Consider the following 20,925-nt stretch of genomic DNA (forward strand, 5'->3'; position numbering starts at 1 on the left):
TAACGCTATCCTTCAGAGTATGGAATGCCCCTCAAGAGGGGAAGAATCGATTGATGTTTTCCAAAACCACCAGTAGTCTTGAAATCTGGACGCTTTTGTTTAGGGAGGGGGGGGGGATCTGGGGAGTATGGAATTCCGCCCAGTAAATTCTTCCAATTGAAATCTCAAAACGCCCTGTACGAGTGCCCTCTTCCAACACTTCGTTTTTAAGATATTGAGTACTCTACTCCGACAAACCTTTTTCGAGATTTTCGCTTTTTAAAAATTTGGAAATCAATTGATGCATTTCTTCCAAACGTCCCAATCGCCCTTCTTCCGTTCTTGAGATAATATAAGGACTTATAATCTGTCACAATAGGGGGTCAATGAGGAAGAGTACGGTTAGTAGAAATTAATTCCTTTCATCGGAACCTTTCATTAGAGTACTATGAAACATAAAGCCAGTGTTTCCCTCCTCCCCTTTAATTTTGATAACTAAGAATGGAGGGCGGTAGTTGGTAAAAAACAGTTCCTTTTTTGAGATCTATAGAGTACCATGAAAAATTTCTACTCCCCTCCTCCCTGTCAACCTCTCATCCGGAAAAGGCATCACAGAAGACAGTTATAGTTTTTAGATACCAATGCTATTTTATAAGACCTTTCATTAGAGTACCATGAAGGGTAGAACGTGTTACCTCCTACCCCCACCCCCATTTTCAATTTGGCACCACTAGTCCCATGTAAAAGTTATGCACGGTTCACTTTCAGAAACAGGATTACACAATTGTTAATTGGGGATGTCTCCCCTCTTTAGACAACAAAATTTGAAAGCCGAACGTATAGGCTACCTATTGAGGCGTCTACGACACTTCCCATAATAGTAGTTCAAAATCGCAGAAGTGGGTCCGGACAGACGAAAAGACGCACGGACAAAGCGCAAACAATAGCACTTTTTTTAAGTTTCATATAGCTATCCAAAGGGCAAGTCACAATTTTATTATAATAATTCAGAGTTCACAAAGAAATTCAAAAATTTTAAGTTCAGAAGGGAAACAAAGCATTCAACCCCATCAATACTTTCAATAGAATTTAATGGCATTTCTGAAAGAGCACCGATCGTTATTTTTATACAATTCAAAACTTTTACGTTACCTTTACAGTTATTTCTAGAATCGCTGGTCTCCCTATTGTACAATTCGGTAGAGCGCTGCATGAACAGCTCAGCTCGGACAGTTCTTAATACGAATCCGCTATATTTACGGGGTCTATTTATGACATGTTATAAAGTCTCTTCTGAACTAGTTCCCAAAAAATCCGGTTAACTTAATTTCCGACGTAATTCATTTCAAAAAATCAAAATTATTTACTTAAAAGAAATATAAATTGTAATAGAATGTCTTATGACTTATGACCTAAAACACTGAGCTACCATAAAAATTCGGAAAAAAAATCAACCCCATTAAAGGGCTTCCGTTACACAGTTACTAAAGACCTTTCTGAAAAAGCTAGGGAATCCTAATTACGAACTAGCCAGAGCCAATTCTACATAACTCCTTACAAGATTTGCAGAAATGTCTCTAGTAACTGATACAAGAAGACCTTCCAAGAGTATCTGTACCAAGGGTATTCTGAAAACGTTTCTGAGAAGCGTTTAAGAAAATTACCCAGAAGATTTCTAGATGTTTTTCAAGACTGTTTCCTAGGAAGTGAATTCATCCCCACATTGTTTTCCACGAAGACCACGAAGCTAGACCTCGAGATGAAAATTCTTCCGAAGGGTAGCATGGAAGTTCGACTGACGTTTCAATATTACGCTGTAATCTAAATGGAAATAAATAGCGCTTTCAAGAAGAATTTTTAAAACGACACAACACTATTCTACAGAGTATGGAATGCCCCTCAAGAGGGGGAGGAATCGATCATCATGAAAGTTCTAGTACCTATTAACAAAAAAATAGTTATCCCTCCCTCCTTTTCTGGGGAGTATCTTCAATAGGGATTTATGATACTCCTACTAAATTTTGTATATAGAAGAATTAGAAAAGGGTCATTTTAAAAAGTGTCCACTATGAATTTTTCACAGGATTACGAAGGTTTTCAAGCGAATCCCTAAGAAGTTTTCCAAAATAATTCTGAGCAGATTCATATCCATATTCTTGAAAGTCATGGGCTTAAATGTTTTTATAGCGTACGAGCGATTGTAAAATTCACGACTTCTAGGAAGGCAATGAACCTACTCATAAGTAAAAGAGCTCCCTAAACAGCTCAGTAAAAAAAACCACTTCGGATTCGTCCAAGAGTATGCTCTCAAACATTCGCCCAAAATAAAACCCGCTTGCCGAGGATTCTACCGAAATAAAACTTTTCCTAGAACATTCGCCCCCTAGTAATTTCGCTTGCATTCATCATTTGTCCCATTAATTGTAAGTGGTAAGTTTCCAATAATTTTCCACGGTTGGGATATGATTCCTTGCCATTTTTCATTAATTTCTATGCCTGCAGAAAGGAAGTGAAAGAAAAACTTAACGTAATCAGCTGCGAAAAAGTAAAGAAGCGGTTAAAGAGCCAATCTCTGCTAATAAGGGAGATTAATAAGAAAGAAGTAGCGAATGAAATGACGTGAGTACTGACACTAATTCTTTTTCCTCGGCAAGAAAACGCCTTTTATCCAACACGTAAAATATGTCTGGCTGTGAAAACACATGTCGAGCCGCTCGAGAAACTTTCAGAATTAAATCGTATGTGGTTTACTGACACTCCCAAACAATGGAGTTTGCTTCATTTATATGAAGTCGGAAAAGCGTTTTTCTTTTTAACGCCCACAAAAGCTCCCTCGATAAATTAAGGAAAATTCAAGTTTACGCACCTGTTACCCGTTATAAATATGACGTTTAATTTTAAAACACAATTACGCAAGGTGTGTAAGTGTGTTTAACGAAACATTCCAAACTAATTAAAAATTATTAATCCTCACGGCTTAATTTCGTTTATTAAACCTTTGATAAGTCATTGGTAAAGTATTTGAAATTGTGTTTACCCTTTGCGAAGGGTTTGCGGAAATAATTTCCTAATTTCCCTAAAATAATTAAGTTTGCCCCTATAAACTGTCAGTCGTTATTTGAATTTTATTGCCGTATAACAGCAATTGTGGAGTATAAGCAAGGGAGATTTGAAAAACATATTGTGCCGTTACTGTGAAATGAAATTTTAATCGAGAGAAGGCCTATTTTTGCAATTAGGTGAGAATCTGAAATCCTCCAAGTGTGAAATTGTAGGATTCAAAATTGACGCATTTGCTATGGCGATAAATTGGAATAGGTACCATGATCTTTTCGTCGACATTCGCAACCACGTTCCTAACAGGTTCTAAAGGAATGGGAGGACATCGAGATTCATAATTACATAATTGGTAGGAAGTCATTAGGGAAACAAATTGATGTTAATCTGAAACATAACAATTGTTATTCTTATCGTGAGTGTCAGTAATGACGGTCGTAATTTAAGGAATTAATTTACCCAAGGTGTGGCAAAGTTAAAATGTAAATTGAGTTTCCGATTAGAAATTAACGTAAATTGATTTCGATTTAAAATTTTTAACTCGTATACAAATTTCTGAAATTAATCATGGACTATTTCAGAACAAAATTAATAAAGTAAGAATTGTATGGACCTTAAAAAATAGAAAAGTTCTTATTGCGGAAATAAACTAGATTCAGTTACAAACTTCTATAAAGTGTCTCCATAGTAAAGGACTTTGTACTTCAGAACAGTTCTAGCTTTAGTTTTAGATTTTGTTCGGCTTACCGCAAACTTACAACTTCAATTTTGAAATTCTTTTATTTGAACCACTTTATACAACAGAAACTTCGTATTTGTTGAGTAAAACGTCGAAAAGGGAACAAGATTCGCCACAACATTCACTAAAAAATACGTAAACTTCCGCAATAAAATGCTTTACAGCTCCATAAAATAGAGTTATGTGTTGTAACTGAAACGTGCATATCACCAACTCGTAGTTTAGCGGCGGGAATAATTCGATGTAGAAAAAAACGACCGGTGCAGGTAATTAGTGAGAAAAACAGACGCAACATTAACAACGAATGAAAAGGGGAGATACAGTAGTTTTCCATTTAATAAACCGTAAACTTTAATTTGCAGCTTTAGCGACGTGCATTAAATTTTATTGCATTTCTTCTATGAAAAAATCCGAACATCGTTTTGATGAGTTATTAAACTGAAACTAAAACGAGCTTTTATGTATTTAAAAAACACAATTTTTTATTTATCCTTTTATCATATTCCAAAGCGCAGCCAGCACTATACAGTTACCAAATTCTGATCTGCTAAAAAGACAATGTAAAAAAGCGTTCATTTAAAAGACCAACAACTTTTCATTAGTATATCAATGGATTTGCATCTCTATTAGAATGATTTACTTTGATGGTTTTAATTCTATTCCGACCATTTGGATAAGTATAATTAAGGATTAATATTTAAATAAGTTACAGAAACCCGTCCGATTAAGCGGGGCTTTATCTCAAAAGAAGCGCTCTTAAAAAAACGTGATGTTTGACATCAGTCCCATATTTTTCCAATCAGAGAAAGGTATAAGAGTACGAGATGGGAATTCTAGTTGTCCCCACCCGAAATTGACGATTAAATAAATAGAAAGCACACCATGAAATAGGATCTTCGCACCTACGTTGTGTAAGTACCGAAATTTTGAATCGTAAAAATTACTTTTGCAACCGTACCGTATTTAAATTATCAGCTTTTGCTTTTGAATGAGGCGAGCGACTTCCGGGTCCGTGTCAATGTTGATCGAAAGGTTAACGTTTCGCGCACCTTCGTAAGGATCTGCATCGGGACAGAGAAGAAACAAAATAATCTTTGTACCGATGATGAAGCTCCTTAAGAAAGTGGGCGAAACGTTGACTTTTCGTTTCAACATTGGCACGTCCTATCCCGAAAGTCACTCTGTGGAAGTTCTGATACAAAAAATTTGTTAAATTTTATTTAAGCAATAGACATATTACGTTTCATCTTTGGGCGCCCAAACCAAGTCTAACGTCGTTTCTCCGAAAACTTTTGGAGAAACTTACTGAGGTGCTGGAGCCCGAGCCAATCAGTAAACACCAAATTAACCAGAAAAATCCTTTGAATTTGCCACCCGCAGAGTAGTTAATGTAGCTGAGGAGGTAGCTCTACGGCCGTTTTTAGATATAGAGGGAGCGTTCGACAATACCACTCTAGAATCAATTAAATCTGCTATGGAAAGCAAGGGAGTGTTCCCGTGCGGAGTACGCGAGTTATCAAATTAATTAATAGTCGAGGTGTCCTAACATTTTCACAAGGTTTCCGTGAGTATCCATTGGGGGACGCTATAGAAAGTATAGAGGAATTTTCAACCGGTATATGGAAACGTTCTAAAAACCGATAGATAACGCAACACCGTTCGATCGCTCTGGCCCCTCAACCAAGAAGAATGTTGACGATTAAATTTGCACATGCGTAGACTGCCCAACGTTATTGCCATCTTTGTTATTTTTGATTGAGGAATTTTTTTGAAATTTTAACCTCAGACGCTCCCAGCAAAAGCAAGCATATCGCATATTGTAAAATCGAGATGTGCGCATACGCAGACAGCGTAATATCATATCTCATATTTTATGGAAATATTTTTTTAATCTTTAACCAAAGATGCTTCCGACACGCATATCGCAATCAAATGTGCGCATGTGCAAACTGAAAAATATCAACTTTCTTATTTATGGGAATATTTTTTGAATTTTTAACCAATGGATCTTCTAATAAAGGCAAGTATATCACATATTTCAAACATCAGAGGTGCGCATGCGACAATTTTAGGGTTGTACATATACCGTGTCGAGGTTGCAACCCCTAACGAGGTTTAATTTAATTAAATGGTCTACAATTTGATGTTTGCGTACGAAGGTCAAGTGCGCTATATAGCATATAGTGCTGTCTACTTTTAAATGACAAAATCTCTTCTGAAGGGTGCCTAATTTTATGCAACCAAAATAACGTCTTAAAACAAATAAAGACTTTTTTTTGTCTTTAGACGACTTGAAGGTTGTAGTAGGTTCCGGCAAACTTGGGATGAACTTAGGACGTCTTGATGAGCTTGAGAGGAACTAGGGAAAAAATGAAAATGAATGTGAGAGTAATTTAAGGAAAACTAGAGAGTCTTGATGAGCTTGATGAGGGAAAAAATTCGAGGGTGTAACGGCAGCTCCAAGGCAAATTTTTTTCGAGATTTCGTTTTGAAGAAAATTTCCAAGGGTAGAACAATTAAGCATTGCGTTTGATATAAAATTTGCAGGGGGTGGAAATTTAGAGGATCAATTTTCCAATAGATTAGTGAACTAGTGGAATTACAGGAGTAAATTCGTAAACCGAGGTGGATTTGAGTTGTACTTTCTACGGATTCTATAGAGCATTATTTTCTGAATGTATTCTGGACGTCTGACGACTAGATGTCAAGAATTTGGATCATATTCGGCCATCTTGATTAGAGCTATTTGGTTACAATTGCTAATTCGCAATTATGTCCTTTCAGCAGCGTAGAAACTGCAAATGTTATATTAGACAAAAAATGGTATTTGATTTTTTGCTTTTGCTCTTACTTTATTCAGTAAACGAATTAACGATGTCCGTTCGAGTTCACAATTCGCCATTTTGTAGGCTCTAATGAGTTAGTAGTTATTTACATAAATGTCAGGAAAATGACACATTACGGGCGAGGAAATATTGAAGTAAAAGGTCCCATTGGGGCCGAGTACTTTAATTTCCGAGTAAAGTAGAGTCGGTTTGGATGGCAAACCAAAATAAATTATTTTAAAGGTGTTTAACCATGGTCTAAAGGGTGCGTATAGCATTTGGTGAAAAATGTTCATTTTGGAATTTGAATTTTTGTCACGCGTAGAAAGTAAAATGTTGAATTTCAAGAAAGACGCCCTGGTTTCGAGAAAGTGCGAATACATTAAGATACTCATCCGCAAACGAAATATTACGTTTAAACGAGACGATTTATAAACACTTTTTCGTGCGCATACTATAAAAATCAATTATTCATTGACTCCATTTCAAATGGAACGATATAATTCAATGATATGGCCTGTGACCATTATCAATAGGACACCCTGTACGGATATCTGTATGGACGCGTGGAAATGTTTGTTTGTGTTTCACTCAATACTAAAAAAGGATATTTTTACAAATCTTATGGCCGTTTGTACCGACGAATTTAAGCTGAGCTTAGCTTAAGCGTAGGTTTAAATCCATGGCAACGATTATTGAGAGAATGGATTTTAAGCAACACTTACTAAGCCCCACTTAAATTTTTCGGTGCAAACGCCCATTAAAGCTTATTCCAGTAGAAAATTAGCTGAAGGCATATGAAGTAAGTATGACAATAAGATAAATGAAGTTAGCCACAATACAATACAGTCGGCTTCTAATAAGAATTGTAATTTAATAGACCATTTAACACATATATAACGGAGCTGGAAAAATTTAAATTTTAAAAAATAAAATTTAAAGAAAAGACGTGGGAGATGCAGTAGTGCATACAGTTCATATACAGGGTGTTCAGGCCACCCGTCCACCTATTTTATAACTGAGGAGCTTGAAAATGTTTAAAACATACCCAGGAATCTAATATTGTTGTTCTCTTTCGTATGACTCGAAAATTGGGGGGACAACTTTGTGATTTCAAGTAGGAACCCACATGTTTTACTACTAAAAAAACTGTGAATATTTTATTCGAAACATTTTTTTTTGTCGTAGTAATATGTAGAGCTGTAATCAGGTTATCACAGTAACTTTGATATATATACCGTATGTCCCATATTAAACACACCATTTTCAAACAGAATTAATGTATTTTTCGCGAAGGATCGGCGAAGCCTTTGATATATGTTTGAAGTTAGCGTTTAACGTACGTTATTGCGCTTGCTTGATGCTAGAAAGAGATTGCATTATTAGTACGTTGAACGTTAATTTCAAAGGCTTCGTGGATCCTTCGCGAAAAAACACATAACCGTTTCCCTATGGTGCGTTCTACCTGGGACACACTGTATATACGTAACTGAATTTAAAAAACCATGTACTATCATAGAAAAAAATAACCAATCGCTATAATCTACTCAGCTAATGGCACTAAATAATAAAAATGGTATTAGTATACTATTAATTGACATAGATACAAATTTACTGCAATTAGTTTTTGTAATTACAGCGCCACCTGCTACCACGAAGACAAAAAAATGTTTCGAATAAATCTTCACACTTTTTTTAGTACAATCGACGTATGGAATAAAGAATGTGGATTTCCATTTAAAATGACAAAGTTATCCCCCTAGCCCCCCATGAAGGGGGGATTGGGTCATTCGATAGAGAATAAGAATATTAGTACGATCCCTAGGCAATTTGTTATGAACTTTTAAGTCCCTGAGTTATAAAAAGGGTGGAAGGGTGGTCTGAACCATCCTGTGTATAAGGAATAATGTGTAGTATGAAGAATTAAGAAATAATGTTAATAATAAATTTAACTATAAATAAGTGCAAAACGCATTAGGCGATATTGCATGGGGGGGTACGTTATACAGGGTGGCGCATATGTCAGTTTCCCCATGTAAACGCGAGAAGTAAAATTTAAAACCGTTACAAGTTAGCAGAATAGAAAAGTTTCAGACAAGAAAACAAATTTGTTATACGAACTTTACTCACATACCCCACGATATCATAGGCACCACCCTGTGTATGTGCAGACCTATGTAGTTCTGAAATATTTATTATTCAATGTAATCATATGGAATGGTGAGTGTTTGTGAGTTAACGTGGGGCAAAACAACGGTGCATCCAAATCCCACGTCATTACAAACTAAAAAGAATAGTGTGTGGTGAGAAAAAACTTGACGCCAAAATAATATACTGCCCTTGTATTCATCCTTTTCTATTTACTGCTAGACGATTGTAAAATAAATTGCATTATGTGCGAGACGTATAATTTTCTTGGACAACTTCTGCATCACCTTGAATCTAATTTATTAAGATACCTACTCTACATTTCGTCAAAAGATATAATTTGAATTCTTATAAATAATACATGTTTCTATATTAAATTGCAATCAAATAAGTTATTTGTCGAAGTTGGTTACGCAACCGGCCTCAAGCTCAGTTTCCAACGTGTAATTTCCGCAAGATTTATTGGTTTTGTTAATATGCAGATTTATCCGTTCTTTATATTTGTTTATTGTAGGGCTCAATTCCTCCCACTGAAAACCGATCCCAATACCGTCGCATAAATTAAGAACTTTGCCAAAATACTAATTGGAGGAATAACGGATAACAAATACCCTATTGATCCGCGCTAAACGCGCCCAATAAATTAATATCTTAAATTTAGTTTTAAAGTGCTCCCAAAGGCGGAACAAATCATTTTAACCTAATAAACCCTACGATAATAATGAAGATACTCGTTGTCCAACTACTGACCACAAATCAATTATTTTGAATGCCTAATTACCGGGAGGGTTTTACAATAAATCAAAGGGAAATTACTATTAAAATTTAGTAGGTCGTTAAACGGCTAAAGGTAAAGTTTCGAAAGTAAAATTTTAATGCCGCGCGCGGCATGCGCCTCTTGTCGCTTTTACTGCTCCTAGTTAATGTCATATTTGATGGGATGTTTGTTTGTTATTGAAAATATGATCGTGAAAATGGTTGTTTTAATAATAGCGACCGTTGTGCGGTGTTGCTTTGATTCCGCGGTGAAATGTTTAGGATTCCTGAAATGTTTTAATGGCGGCGGCACCTTGCGGTTGTCGCCTGAACGTCACGCATTCGATAATTACCAACCCTTATAAATAATCTCATTGTACAGTGGCAGTTTCATAAGGCTTATGTGCTAAAAACTGCGTGTATACCTAAAAAAATTTGATTTGCCTCCTTCCGGCTATTTGCCAAGACTCATTTATTTGTGTAGATGTTATTAAGTGTTACTGATTTATTGCCAGTAATTAGCATGTTTGCATTTTGCTGGTCAGGACCAAGCTTTATGCAAGCAAAATTTAAATAGTTTTATAAATTAAGTTGACGTACCTTTTTAAGTTACACACTTCGCTGGAATATCAGCTTACCTGAAACAAAAAGGTCCATACAGTTTGTATTTAAACACAAAAAATTACAAATTAAACAAATCACAGAAAATAAACAAATGTGCGGAAGAATGCGTCATTCAACATTACATGGGAACGCAGAGGAATGGCATAGGTATACAATACGAGTATATCTTTAAAATATTGCCTTTTCCGGAGATGCTATAATGGTGGAGAATCATGGAACGAGTAAATAATACCTAAACACTTTAAAGTGCTTTTTAGAGGTGGCAATTGAGATCATCGTTTTTTGGACATATTTCATTAAATGTCGACGATTTAGTTTTAAGCAACTTTTAAAGAACAAAAATTTTTTCCGTCTGTATATATGTGCGCGAGGCATAATCTATTAATGAAACAACAATTTTTGATGTACAACAAAAATTACAACCCCCAACATTGAATATTGTTATGTAGGAAAAAATCAATTTCCTTCAAAACTACGAAACTTCAAATCGGGAAGAGTTTTTATTTTTTGGTAGCAATTGAATGCTTCTTTGTGGATCAATTAAGCATAATCAATTAACGAAACAACAATTTTTGATGTACAACAAAAATTACAACCCCCAACATTGAATTTGTATGTAGGAAAAAGTCAACTTCCTTCAAAACTACGAAACTTCAAACCGGGAAGAGATTTTATTTTTTGGTAGCATTTGAATGCTTCTTTGTAGATCAATTAAGCATAATCTATTAAAGAAACAACAATTTTTGATGTACAACAAAAATTACAACCCCCAACATTGAATATTGTTATGTAGGAAAAAGTCAACTTCCTCCAAAACTACGAAATTTCAAATCGGGAAGAGATTTTATTTTTTGGTAGCAATTGAATGCTTCTTTGTAGATCAATTAAGCATAATCTATTAAAGAAACAACAATTTTTGATGTACAACAAAAGTTACAACCCCTAACATTGAATATTGCTATGTAGGAAAAAGTCAACTTCCTTCAAAACTACGCAACTTCAAACCGGGAAGAGATTTTATTTTTTGGTAGCATTTGAATGCTTCTTTGTAGATCAATTAAGCATAATCTATTAAAGAAACCACAATTTTTGATGTACAACAAAAATTACAACCCCCAACTTTGAATATTGTTATGTAGGAAAAAGTCAACTTCCTCCAAAACTACGAAATTTCAAATCGGGAAGAGATTTTATTTATTGGTACCAATTGAATGCTTCTTTGTAGATCAATTAAGCATAATCTATTAAAGAAACAACAATTTTTGATGTAAAACAAAAATTACAACCCCCAACATTGAATATTGTTATGTAGCAAAAAGTCAACTTCCTCCAAAACTACGAAATTTCAGATCGGGAAGAGATTTTATTTTTTGGTAGCAATTGCAAGCTTCTTTGCATATCAATTAATCATAATCTATTAAAGAAACCACAATTTTTGATGTACAACAAAAATTACAACCCCTAACATTGAATATTGCTATGTAGGAAAAAGTCAACTTCCTTCAAAACTACGAAACTTCAAATCGGGAAGAGATTTTATTTTTTTGGTAGCAATGGAATGCTTCTTTGTAGATCAATTAAGCTTAATCTATTAAAGAAACAACAATTTTTGATGTACAACAAAAATTACAACCCCCAACATTGAATATTGTTATGTAGGAAAAAGTCAACTTCCTCAAAACTACGAAACTTCAAATCGGGAAGAGATTTTATTTTTTGGTAGCAATTGAATGCTTCTTTGCAGATCAATTAATCATAATCTATTAAAGAAACCACAATTTTTGATGTACAACAAAAATTACAACCCCCAACATTGAATATTGTTATGTAGGAAAAAGTCAACTTCCTCCAAAACTACGAAATTTCAAATCGGGAAGAGATTTTATTTTTTGGTAGCATTTGAATGCTTCTTTGCAGATCAATTAATCATAATCTATTTAAGAAACAACAATTTTTGAAGTACAACAAAAATTACAACCCCCAACATTGAATATTGTTATGTATGAAAAAGTCAACTTCCTTCAAAACTACGCAACTTCAAACCGGGAAGAGATTTTATTTTTTGGTAGCATTTGAATGCTTCTTTGTAGATCAATTAAGCATAATCTATTAAAGAAACCACAATTTTTGATGTACAACAAAAATTACAACCCCCAACTTTGAATATTGTTATGTAGGAAAAAGTCAACTTCCTCCAAAACTACGAAATTTCAAATCGGGAAGAGTTTTTATTTTTTGGTAGCAATTGAATGCTTCTTTGTAGATCAATTAAGCATAATCTATTAAAGAAACAACAATTTTTGATGTACAACAAAAGTTACAACCCCTAACATTGAATATTGCTATGTAGGAAAAAGTCAACTTCCTTCAAAACTACGCAACTTCAAACCGGGAAGAGATTTTATTTTTTGGTAGCATTTGAATGCTTCTTTGTAGATCAATTAAGCATAATCTATTAAAGAAACCACAATTTTTGATGTACAACAAAAATTACAACCCCCAACTTTGAATATTGTTATGTAGGAAAAAGTCAACTTCCTTCAAAACTACGAATCTTCAAATCGGGAAGAGATTTTATTTTTTGGTAGCAATTGAATGCTTCTTTGTATATCAATTAAGCATAGTCTATTAAAGAAACAACAATTTTTGATGTACAACAAAAGTTACAACCCCCAACATTGAATATTGTTATGTAGGAAAAAGTCAACTTCCTTCAAAACTACGAAACTTCAAATCGGGAAGAGTTTTTATTTTTTGGTAGCAATTGAATGCTTCTTTGTGGATCAATTAAGCATAATCAATTAACGAAACAACAATTTTTGATGTACAACAAAAATTACAACCCCCAACAATGTTTATTGTTATGAAGGAAAAAATCAATTTCTTTCAAAACTACGAAACTTCAAATCGGGAAGAGATTTTATTTTTTGGTAGCAATTGAATGCTTCTTTGTAGATCAATTAAGCATAGTCTATTAAAGAAACAACAATTTTTGATGTACAACAAAAGTTACAACCCCCAACATTGAATATTGTTATGTAGGAAAAAGTCAACTTCCTTCAAAACTACGAAACTTCAAAGCGGGAAGAGATTTTATTTTTTGGTGTAGCAATTGAATGCTTCTTTGTAGATCAATTAAGCATAATCTATTAAAGAAACAACAATTTTTGATGTACAACAAAAGTTACAACCCCCAACATTGAATTTTGCTATGTAGGAAAAAGTCAACTTCCTTCAAAACTACGAAACTTCAAATCTGGAAGAGTTTTTATTTTTTGGTAGCAATTGAATGCTTCTTTGTGGATCAATTAAGCATAATCAATTAATGAAACAACAATTTTTGATGTACAACAAAAATTACAACCCCCAACATTGAATATTGTTATGTAGGATCCTTCAAAACTACGAAACTTCAAATCGGGAAGAGATTTTATTTTTTGGTAGCAATGGAATGCTTCTTTGTAGATCAATTATGCATAATCTATTAAAGAAACAACAATTTTCGATGTAAAACAAAAATTACAACCCCCAACATTGTTTATTGTTATGTAGGAAAAAGTCAACTTCCTTTAAAACTACGAAGCTTCAAATCTGGAAGAGATTTTATTTTTTGGTAGCAATTGAATGCTTCTTTGTAGATCAATTAAGCATAATCAATTAATGAAACAACAATTTTTGATGTACAACAAAAATTACAACCCCCAACATTGTTTATTGTTATGTAGGAAAAAGTCAACTTCCTTTAAAACTACGAAGCTTCAAACCGGGAAGAGATTTTATTTTTTGGTAGCAATTGAATGCTTCTTTGGAGATCAATTAAGCATAACCAATTAATGAAACAACAATTTTTGATGTACAACAAAAATTACAACCCCCAACATTGTTTATTGTTATGTAGGAATAAGCCAATTTGCCTCAAAACTACGAAACTTCAAATCTGGAAGTGATTTTATTTTTTGGTAGCAATTGAATGCTTCTTTGTAGATCAATTAAGCATAATCTACTAAAGAAACAACAATTTTTGATGTACAACAAAAATTACAACCCCCAACATTGTTTATTGTTATGTAGGAATAAGTCAATTTGCAAAACTACGAAACTTCAAATCGGGAAGTGATTTTATTTTTTGGTAGCAATTGAATGCTTCTTTGTAGTTCAATTAAGCATAATCTATTAAAGAAACAACAATTTTTGATGTACAACAAAAATTACAACCCCCAACATTGAATATGTTATGTAGGCAAAAGTCAACTTCCTTAACAGCTACGAAACTTCAAAGCGGGAAGAGTTTTTATTTTTTTTGTTGCAATTGAGTGCTTCTTTGTAGATCAATTAAGCATAATCTATTAAAAAAACAACAATTTTTGATGTACAACAAAAGTTACAACCCCCAACATTGAATTTTGCTATGTAGGAAAAAGTCAACTTCCTTCAAAACTACGAAACTTCAAATCGGGAAGAGATTTTATTTTTTGGTAGCAATTGAATGCTTCTTTGCAGATCAATTAAGCATAGTCTATTTAAGAAACAACAATTTTTGATGTACAACAAAAATTACAACCCCCAACATTGAATATTGTTATGTAGGAAAAAGTCAACTTCCTTAAAAGCTACGAAACTTCAAATCGGGAAGAGATTTTATTTTTTTGGTAGCAATGGAATGCTTCTTTGTAGATCAATTAAGCTTAATCTATTAAAGAAACAACAATTTTTGATGTACAACAAAAATTACAACCCCCAACATTGAATATTGTTATGTAGGAAAAAGTCAACTTCCATCAAAGCTACGAAACTTCAAAGCGGGAAGAGATTTTATTTTTTGGTAGCAATTGAATGCTTCTTTGTAGATCAATTAAGTATAATTTATTAAAGAAACAACAATTTTTGATGTACAACAAAAATTACAACCCCCAACATTGAATATTGTTATGTAGGATCCTTCAAAACTACGAAACTTCAAATCGGGAAGATATTTTATTTTTTGGTAGCAATGGAATGCTTCTTTGTAGATCAATTATGCATAATCTATTAAAGAAACAACAATTTTCGATGTAAAACAAAAATTACAACCCCCAACATTGTTTATTGTTATGTAGGAAAAAATCAATTTCCTTCAAAACTACGAAACTTCAAATCGGGAAGAGATTTTATTTTTTTGGTAGCAACTGAATGCTTCTTTGTAGATCAATTAAGCGTAATCTATTAAAGAAACAACAATTTTTGATGTACAACAAAAATTTCAACCCCCAACATTGAATGTTGCTATGTAGGAAAACTTCAAAGTTACCTGTTTCCCTAATACTAATTTCCATTTTAAAAATTGTCTCATTAATTAAAACAAAAACTGGGCACAAGATGTGTTTAGAAGAGAGCAATTTGGTGTGTTTCCGAACCATTTTGCCGCTTTAAAAACGGAAACCAGAAGTTTATTTTACGCAGCCGATTGCTTTTTGGTAATTGACTACTGCTTCCGCTTCATACGTATCTAATTGAGGCATACGTATCTAATTGAGGTAATATAATTAATTAAAAAATTTCAAATTCGTCACACAAAAATTCCATTAACATCAAAAAATATCTACAATGGTTTTGAAACAGTTTTCCTGATAATACTTCACGACACCTGCAGGTGCGTTGATGACGCGGTGCGCGATATTAGAACACGTGTTGCAGGTAAAGATAAAGTAACTTAATGTTCTTGTAATAGTAGGAAAAAAGTATGTACTTATGTACGTTGCGTACCTAAATTGCTTAAATGATCAAAAGTTACTTTTTGTTGGAATACGAATTACCTATATGCTTTCTGGGGATTGTGCACCAAAACCAGCGATTCAAAAATGCTCGGTTTCACCAACAATGATTAAGATTAATCACTGATTCAAAATGTTAGAATGTTTAGCCACCTCTGATTTTAAACTCAGATCTTTCCCATTCTAATTCGAGTATTTTTAGTCAGTGATTAACCTTAATCATCGTTTGTGAAACCGCCCATAAATCCACTAAATAAAGGGTTCGCAAACACTCATTTTTGAATTTGTAGGTTGTTTGTGGTTTTGGTTATACGTTACACCCAAATTAAACAAAGAAGAAAAACTCACCCTTTAAGCTTACTTTAGTTCCTCCAAGGGAAGAACCATTACGATTTACCATTGGAAAGAAGACACTTACACGACACTACCGCGCTATTAAAATTCTCGTACGATACTGAATATAATTGGGAATTGTGACGTAGATAGACGACAGGTAAGGAGAACAATGTAACCTTATCAAACTACTTTGCCACAGGCCAGTTTCGCGCCGACCCCGTTATCTATACTCATCAAATTTATTCACAAATTCGGAAATATTTATCTATTACAGGCGTTTTACGTACAGTTGTGTCTAAATAAATAAAATTTTGGTTTAATAAATGGGAAACAGCAGTTGCAACCTTGTCCGCTGTTTCTCAAACTATTTTTTTGATCTAAAGTTTTGCTCAAAGGCATGGCACAGTAATAGTTTACGTTCAATAAAATTTTCGCCAATTCTTCAGTCCATTCTGCCAATGCATTCATGGAAGGAAAGATGGGAGGACATTCTTTTTCTGCACAATGAGTTTTAAGTTCAATTGTACATTCCAGTAAAACATTTACTGTAAGAATAGCTAGGATAAAGGAGACCTAAATATTTGCTTGCACAAAAGGAGACGTTAAGTTAACGGTATCTTCCAGCATAAATTCAGTTGAAAGCATCTCTTCTTCTCGTTCCAAATAAAACAGACACGGATCATAAGTAGATGGTGTAAGACCGAATCTTTTCATGTCTTTCTGAAATCTTTCATCATGATCTTCCAGACTGATGAGATGAAATCCATAAAGTGCGTTTTAATACATCCCTTCATCATATCTGTCACAGGTTTCATACACATTACATTTACACCAAACCTACAAACACTACAAGTACCACCACCCCCACACACACTAGCAAAAAAATCAGTCATTGACAAATAATATGTTGTCAGTCAATTTTGAAGAATTGTTCTTTTTATCCAAAGCATAAATATACCTTCTCATTGTACTTTTGGAATATATATAATTTCAATAGATACCTTCAATTTCAAAATCAATGAGTAATTTAAGCTGGGTGAAGATGCTTTGTACGTCAAAAGGAGGAGTGAGGAAACCAAAAACGTTTTTTTCATTTTGAATTATACAACGGCAAACTGCCTTTATGGCATGATCAAAGCTTTTCCGTAAGGTTTATTTGAGAAGTTGAGATGATGAATGCCTCAATAAAAATTTCGAAAACTAAAAGAGAACAATTCGAAAGGGATAAACGATTCCGACTGAGTAGCTAAGCTTGCTTGAATTGCCAGTAAAAAGACGATGATCGTCCCTTCTATAACATGCTCCAATATGGATTTCTAATTCATTCCCAACTAACATGTAGAAAATTGTATTTGCCTTCATAAATAATTCATAATCATTTCCCGGGGATTTAAAATGCGGACCCCAAACCGCAAATCGAATATATCCGTAAGGAAATGATTTCAAATTCGTATTTAAATAAGATTTATTTGCAGCAGAGTTTGTAATACGATACTTTTTTACCTTAAGAAAATTCGTATTGAGATGATGCGCCGGGGAAGTTGTTTCCTTTAATTAAAAAGCTTGTGGACTATGCGCGGAGCGGATTTCGTTCAACTTTAGTGCGGGGTGGTAGTTTGCGAAACTAAGGAGGGAGGTTTCTTAATCTTATGCAAATTAATACATAAACAAGACCCTTATGGAATGTGAAATATTAACATGTGCGTAAACTTCTGAATTCTTGTAGCACCAGATATATAATGTATATGTATATGAAAGATAATAGCGCAAAAAGTAAGTTAGTGGCAATTTTTTCGTCTGGACGATGATGATGCACATATTTAAAGAGCTTCCTTAACTCAGCGCTTATATTACCGTCCATTTGCATTCACGGGATAAGATTATACTTAATCTAGCATAATTCCGCAGTAATGTTGCAAATGTATGTTCTTTAGCCCGTATTTGACAAATTACATATGAAGAAACCTTATTTAAAGCAGATTCCACATTTGAATAAATTTACAATAATAAGTGATAATGATAAAATGATGGTTGAACTGTCTTATTAATTCTTAATCCCGATGTCCTTATTCAATTCAAAACACAAAAATAACAACCCTGAAAATGTTCCAGAAGTAGCACCTTGTGGACACTATTTTTTGCAACCATAAAAGGTTCTGAAATCAAAAACACTCTTTAGACTCCAAGATCCAAAATAATCGCCACATTCAATCAAACCATCAGAACAACATCCTGAACTGTAAGCCACAGTTTCTTACCGGTATATGGTTAAAATTGGAAACCCAGGGGTCAGTGTCTACAGATTAAAACACCCTTATCCCTTTTATCTCTTTGAAATATAGAGCAACGAAAGAGAAACTACGTGCGTGTAGTATAGTAACGTTTGTTTTATGGTCACCGTACGTTATTGTTTGGTATTCGCTGGCATACTTAAATTCTAACTGTCGTTGCATTTACGGGCGCAATCTCTTGGTGGGATTTTTTGAGTTGGTTTCTGGGCACATTTTGTACTATTACTTTATGTGATATTTCATTGATTACGTGAGCACCGCCATTTTGTATTCCGCGTGGTACATGTAGGCATTCCTTTAGGAATACTGCTGAACTCGAACCTTCATTGGTTTACGATGTGGTGTTATTTTATTATTATTATTTTATTTTATGTTACATAGGTATTGTCTTTTAGACCTTTTAATTTCTCGTACAAATACTGGTTTCCCGTACCCGAATTGATTTCCTTTACAACCATCTGAACGTAGTTTTACCGATACCCGTGGTTTATCACATCTATATACAGCTAGGGGCAATTTTAGTATGTAGCGAAAAATTCAAAAGATCTAAGATTGACAATGTTTGGATGCTTCCTTTTGCAGAACGGCAACTTTCGTAAACTTTTATAGTCATAATTTGTCAACCATTATACAGGGTGTTCAATAAAAACTTCCCACCATGGATTTATCGAACACCACTGATTAAAGGAAAAAACGCCCAGACACGTCAATTGTAAACTTTTTAACCAAAACGCACTTCACCCCCTTCCATCCTCTACCCCCAAGGGTTATTCCCCTATAAAATTTAAATGTCAAGTGGTATAAAGTAATAGCTTGTTTGAAAGGTCTTTCATGTAATAATCCTGAGCGAGCTAGTCGTTTATACGCTGTTTTGAGCCAAAGCAGCTTAACTCATTGTTATATACTCTACTCTAACACCTGTTTTAATTCGAATTTGGTCAAAATATAGTTAATTTTAGCACCGGTTATTTTGATTTCTAAAAGTATTTTTAAAAAAGTACTTCCACACATAATACGTAGTTGGTAGTTTTATCCCTGCACCATCAAAACCAATGAGATCAAATTTCTTAAAAGTTACTGCACCAGAAACCCTTACAAACGGTTAAAATTAATATCGCATTAGATACCGCACTCTGGCACTACGGATTAATGTACTTGGGCCCATTAGTCTCCTCGATAGTCACACGAAGTTAATTTTCTATATCGACCGTACTGGTCGCTTCAAAAGTCAATGCGCGAACCTCTTAATCGTTGTCTGGACTACGATTGATCTCTTTGAATGTTACAACGCGAATCTTTTTTTTATATCTGGACCAACTGGTCGCTTCAAAAGCCAAAACGCGAATCCTCAAGAGTCCTCTTAACCTCTTTTGACATCACATGTACTAGCTTAGTCGGTCATGTTTTCTAATGTGCCAATTGGTTTGGACATGTACTAAGAAAATACCGTGTGTTGAAGGAAGTAATCAAGTGAGCTGTTCAGGGAGAAAGGAAAAGAGGAAGAAGGAAGGAAATGCAGGATATGAAGAAGTAAACAGTTGATTTAGCAGAAATCTAACGATGATGAATTGGAATCGTTAAAGCTTGCCAAAAAGAGGCTGCCCTAATGTTGCTGATTAAGCTATCCAAGGCTAGCAAATGACATCATGCTGTCGTATTAAATGAAAGGAAATACCCCTCATAAAGACCTCTGAATCTGAGATAAACTCACGTCGGCTCAACATCCAGAATAACAAAGAGCTATTGAAATTGAAATAGAACAGACGGACTTAATTTCCATGATACTGAAATTCCACCACAAATGACAACTCCCTGACAAAGTAACCATTTAAATTTCGACACCCAACAAATTCCAATAATATTCAAATCCAAAATTAGAACTATCGTTACAGTCTGAATTATGCATGTACCAACTTCTTTGACATTCCCTTGTCGGTGTTTTGTGATTGTGTCATTTTCTAATTTTTGTAAATTTGATGAACACTCTGTGTTATAATATTCCAAATTTTCAATGTTTAAAGTAATAAAAGTACGATAATCGTATCTATGAAGTGGCATCAGAAAAAGATTTTTCGGAGGAGCGCAATTGCACAGCAAAAAATCATAATTTCATTGGCGCAAGTCTAAGGAGGGGGTAGTGATGCAAAGACAATTTATGGTGGGACCGTACGATTATAAAGGTCGCCCCTCCTCCCCCCAGAATATTAGTAAATTAATTTCAGTATGAATGAATTTGTGGTACATTTTTCATATATTGCAAGATATAAATCTTTCTCCACCCGAATTTGTGATCTTGTGATATGTGGTACCCTTAAAGTTGTTTTGTGTGTTCTAGCCGAATGGTTTAGTTTCTACATTGGCAGTTAAAAAAATTTACAATTGACTATATCTCACAAACAAAAGGTGATATCAAGAAATGG

At 34.2% G+C, this 20,925-nt stretch overlaps 1 protein-coding gene across 1 annotated transcript in view; it reads right to left on the reverse strand.

The window, feature by feature from the left end:
* The window catches only part of LOC116166381, a 105,382-nt gene extending 89,074 nt beyond the window's left edge, over positions 1-16,308 (reverse strand). Inside the window, exon 1 of the mRNA XM_031481336.1 lies at positions 16,227-16,308. Within this exon, the coding sequence (XP_031337196.1) occupies positions 16,227-16,278 (52 nt within the window). The 5' untranslated portion in view covers positions 16,279-16,308. The remainder of the gene's footprint in view (positions 1-16,226) is intronic.
* Positions 16,309-20,925: the final 4,617 nt, after the last annotated feature.

The sequence above is a fragment of the Photinus pyralis genome, unplaced genomic scaffold, assembly GCF_008802855.1.
Source record: "Photinus pyralis isolate 1611_PpyrPB1 unplaced genomic scaffold, Ppyr1.3 Ppyr1.4_LG3b, whole genome shotgun sequence".
In the NCBI taxonomy this organism is placed as follows: Eukaryota; Metazoa; Arthropoda; class Insecta; order Coleoptera; family Lampyridae; genus Photinus; species Photinus pyralis.